Source organism: Henckelia pumila, chromosome 4, assembly GCF_033568475.1.
Source record: "Henckelia pumila isolate YLH828 chromosome 4, ASM3356847v2, whole genome shotgun sequence".
NCBI lineage: Eukaryota > Viridiplantae > Streptophyta > Magnoliopsida > Lamiales > Gesneriaceae > Henckelia > Henckelia pumila.
In genome coordinates, this window is record NC_133123.1 from 179,224,310 (window position 1) to 179,229,273 (window position 4,964).

The following is a 4,964-nucleotide window of genomic DNA, read 5'->3' on the forward strand; positions in this document are numbered from 1 at the left end:
GGTATAGGCCACGCTTCCCTCATATCTCAGATAGCTCTGCACAATAATCAATATCTGATATAATCAAATACTGATGAAGCCAATCATCAAGGAGTAGTCCTCGCATTCGAGTTGAAGTCTTAAAGCAGCATCCTATCCAAGTTCTTGGATAATTCCTATCACAAGGAAATTCTAACCACAACTCTGATGACAACCTCTAGTCATCGCTGGTAGAAATCCGTCCACCTACTAGATCCACACGTCTAGCAGTAACCCAAAGGTTAAAACCTACCTGCTCAGAGTATACACTTGTCAAGAAAAATCCCTCCATGACTGGTTCCTACAGTAAAATACTCAAATTATATCTCTGGCACACCAGACGATATCGAACCATCGATATCAAACCTGATATCTTAATTCAAGGTCATACCTCGTCGTGACTATCACCAAATCCCTAAACTGAGTAGCCTTCCCACCGCCATCTCCTGAAGCACAAAGGCTCCCAGGTACCCTCTGAAGTACAAGGACTCCTAGAGTAATACTGGCATAGGGTCGCGCTCCATCACGTCTAGTCCTGGTCATAGTCCACAACTCTCGGCATATACTGGACCTGGTATCCCGATGAAAAACACATCATCACAAGTCTCAACCTAACGAAGGTCAGACAGCCTGTTCTAAGGAAACAACCTAGAACAAAGTTCAACGTTCTAAACCGAACAATACCCTTAATGCCTCTAGATGAGTCCACTCATCGCTGGCACTAAAATAGTCCACTGACTAACTAGGTCAATCCTAGGAAAACTCCTAGACTAACCGCAAGTCACACTGTCACAGTCGGCCCACTCAAATCCCATGAGCTGCAATAGTTGAACGCTAATCAACTAAACCCAATCCAAACTTCCGCACAATCATGCAATCATCCACGAATTGCTGGATAAATGAAACATATATCACTTATTTCAAGTTTATGTACAATTCTCTTTATTACAATCTCAGGTAATACATACAGTATTCAAAATACAATGAAATGTACAATCGAACTTGAAATGATACAACCAAAGTATGATGATTCATTACAACTGAAATACTGTTTACAACTACATCAATACAGTATTTAAATCATCGTAGTACTCTTCGTTTCTTGAGCATGAAGCTTCTAATCGACACACGCATCGATACAAGCATACTCCCGACCAAGTCTCTCTACATGTCCTCCTACGAAGAACTCCGGAGAAATGGCTCGTGATAGCTAACCAGCTATGCTCTGCGTCAGTGCATGTCAGTTGATCCCTTCTGCTCACGATCTACCATCAGCGATCTTCTTGTATTTATATCATGCTTTTGAACATGAAGTTTCCCGTGTGCCTACCGAACGCATCAATATCAGCATACCGGCAAAACCATGTACTGCATGAGGTTAAAGGCCTTACGCTTGAAACCTTTCATGCCTTAGGCACTCGAGGCATTCCCTGGTAAAGGTCTATCTGACAATCTCTCCAACTACTAGTGGAGAATCTTCAGAGTAGTCTCATCATGGTAATGACTGTACAGATGCAAGCATCAAGTAAGTCCCCACCAATCCTCTGCCACTGCCTCTAGCATCCGGTACTCGATCCAAAACTAGGATCCACTTGAGTAGAAATCTTGAAAATCCGGACACGATCCATCACTCTTGTCCGCACTTGCTGGTATCCTATAAGTCAAACCTTCAGAAATCCTGCCGATGATGATAGTCTCTGGGCAAACTAATTGCCGCATCATCACCTCTTCCAAGGTCTCATCCATCCTATAAGGATAACCCATAGTCTCAATACTATATCCCAAGTCTCTTGCATGCATATGCTCTGATACCAATAAATGTAGCGACCCTACTCAGATCCACTACCTAATCAGAGTTAAGAGCATAATTACACATGCATTAAAATAAATCGCTGTGGAAGACTTAAATAAAAGCAGACCGGCAGAATACAACAGGTTAAACCAATTCGATTTATACAAATAAATCGAATAAATAGCCTAAAGGCAAAACCTACAGCTAATCCTGCTGTCTTCACTGGTCACTGGCTACTCCAAGCTCCGGGTGCTCAATCTTGCACCTACACCTGCCCCGTCGAATGGGGTGTCCAAATACACAGAAAAGACTGGACGTGAGCTCTAAGCTCAATACGAAAGCACTGGGTAAAACATACAAATATGATGCATTCAAATGATAGGGTATCCATATCTGGGATAACTGTATATATAACTTCCCAGTAAAGGCGCCTAGGACATGAGTGGTACAATTCGGGGATCAAACCCTGCGTACACTGCTCATTCCTACAGGACGTGGACTGTGTCCCCAGATGCTAACTACCCATGACCCGTCAGTCACTGGGCACTAGACATCACCCGTCCAGACAGGGCTGAGCGGCCCTACATGGCTCATCTCATAAGATGGACAGGCACAATATGATATGCACATGCTGCATAATAATATGACACTCAAATGCAACATATAATCATGCAAAACCCGCTGGCTATCTCAGTCTGTACTTACGTACCTTACTACAGGCAGTCCTAGCAGTCCCACTCTAGGTTCCAAGCCTATATCAGCTCTACAATGCAAATACCCATGCATCAATAATTAAGCTCTAAAAGCCTTAACTAAGCTATTGCATACTCCTAAATAATTTAAGGAGACCATAGCTATACCTGCGTTCGTCGTTAGCCTGCTGATGACAATTGCCTCAAAACTAGGCCACAGCTCCGCTACGACGCCTGGATCGCTATGCCACTTCCGGATTCCAAATAGGATTCTAGAACTCCCTAGATCTGAGTTAGAAGGCTTAGGAATCAGAGAGAAGAGAGGGAAAGGTGCACTTTGAAAATGAAATCTCGGCCCCCTATTTATAGACAGAGTTCGGAGCCTCCGAACCCGGTTCGGAACGTCCGAACACGATCGGAACCTCCGTTCCCATCTTCGGAGCATCCGATCGCCCAATATTACGTCAGCCATGACGTCACCTTGCTGACATCAGCCATGACACGTGCCCTGGTCCCGATCGGAATGTCCGATCTCACCGACGAAGCTTCCGATCCTATTCGGAGCCTCCTAACTTGGTTCGGAGCTTTCGAACCCTCCGGACCCTCGGGACCTTCCCGGCTATTTTGAGTGTCCTGGATCTATTTCTGGACTCCGTTAACCCTTTAGGAATTTCCTTAATTACATTTTACTTAATCCAACATTATTACACGATTAATATACTCATTAATCACTAATTACGGATACGGGTCACTATAGTACGGTCCCTTCAACTCATATATCCCGACCAATTAGAAAATCATTGGTTTATTGAGAGTTGTCATTGAATCGATAACTGCGTGTCATGCCATAGCTGCATCAAAGGTGTAATTCCAGAAACCATTCCTTATTTACATATGCATGAGATCACATAGGATATCCATACACAAAGGTAAGCGGTGAATCCCCGACTACAATGCATCGACTCCTATATGTTTTGACACAACACCCAACATTGCTACCTGATGACCCCAGTTGAGTCGGTAAATGAGTAAAAGTGAAGCTCTAGCACATAGAGTCTACATGTTGTCCCGGGTCATAAGGACTAATGGTGTACAACCATAAACTTGGAAATTTCCAATCAATAAGTGAGAACCACTTGGAAAGTCCATTAGGGAGGGTTGTTCAGTGCACTCTACAAGGAGCACCTATTTGCATGCTTGGAGATCACAATGACCTCTATCAATGAAACGTGGTACTGACATCGCAAATACTAGTCTCAAGCTCGAGCGACCTTTATCGTTCTTTGTGGCGGCTGAATCGACTAGGAACAGTTTAGAATATACAGTATTCCAAATATGAGTTTCATGATAGTCATCACATGACCATCTCATATTCTTTCTACTATTTGTATATTCAAGGAATTTATCTATGCAACTAGCATGAGTATATGGATAAAATTGTGCCAAATAAATAATGTCAAATATTATTAAAATATATATTTTCATACAAGATTTTTCTCAAGGACCATTGGCCAAACAACCACAAGGTTTGGAAAGGGAAAGAATTGGCTATGCATGAAATTCACGGTGCGGATGATGAGTCTTATGATAAATTAAGATGGTATTGTAGTGCTATCAAAAAAACTAACCCTGGAAGTATTGTTGAATGTGAAATTGACCAATGCAGTAACAAATTTAAACGGTTTTTCATATGTTTCAATGCATGTGCAACTGGTTTTGTCCGTGGATGTAGGCCTTTGGTTTTCTTGGATGGCACACACATAAAAAATAAACACAAGGGAAATATTTTTGTTGCTGTTGTGAAAGATGCTAATGATGATCTTTTTACATTAGCATATGCAGTCGTGGATGCTGAAAATGATGATAATTTAAGATGGTTTTGTTTCCAACTTAAAGGTGCTCTGTGTTCACATAATTGTATGGGGTTCGAGAAGTACACTTTTTTCTCTGATAGACAACCTGGAATAATCAAGGGCGTTGAGTTAATATTCCCACGTAGTCATCATGCGTATTGTCTACGCCATTTGGTAGATAATTTCGTGAAACATTGTAAATGATTGTATGTTTGTATGATGAAACATTTTTTTAAAATAATATATTAATATATCTATTTTTATTTATAATCTTTTATACGTTTTTGTTTATGTAGGTGATGCGAAGATACCCGTTTCACAACAAAAAACATTGGTCGTCTGTCTTCAAAAAAGCTGCATATGCTCCATCCAGGTCAGAGTTTGAACATCATATTAACAGTATTACAATGTCAATGTGATAAACGCATTTTATATAAATATTTTTTTGGTGTTTCATTAAATTTTTTGTGTGCATTCATGTGTTATTGTTGTTGTTTTTAATTAGTTTAAGTATATTTCATACATTTGTCTGCATAATGTCCCTCCTGGTTTATTTTATAAGGAATGTCAAGAAAATCGAAGATTTGGACAGTACTGTTCTCGCTCGAG

At 41.0% G+C, this 4,964-nt stretch overlaps 1 protein-coding gene across 1 annotated transcript; it reads left to right on the plus strand.

The window, feature by feature from the left end:
* Positions 1-4,052: 4,052 nt before the first annotated feature.
* Positions 4,053-4,740, plus strand: LOC140862374 (uncharacterized). The gene is made up of 2 exons (XM_073265396.1): positions 4,053-4,551; positions 4,652-4,740. The coding sequence occupies exons 1-2, from the start codon at positions 4,053-4,055 to the stop codon at positions 4,738-4,740; spliced, it is 588 nt and encodes a 195-aa protein (XP_073121497.1).
* Positions 4,741-4,964: the final 224 nt, after the last annotated feature.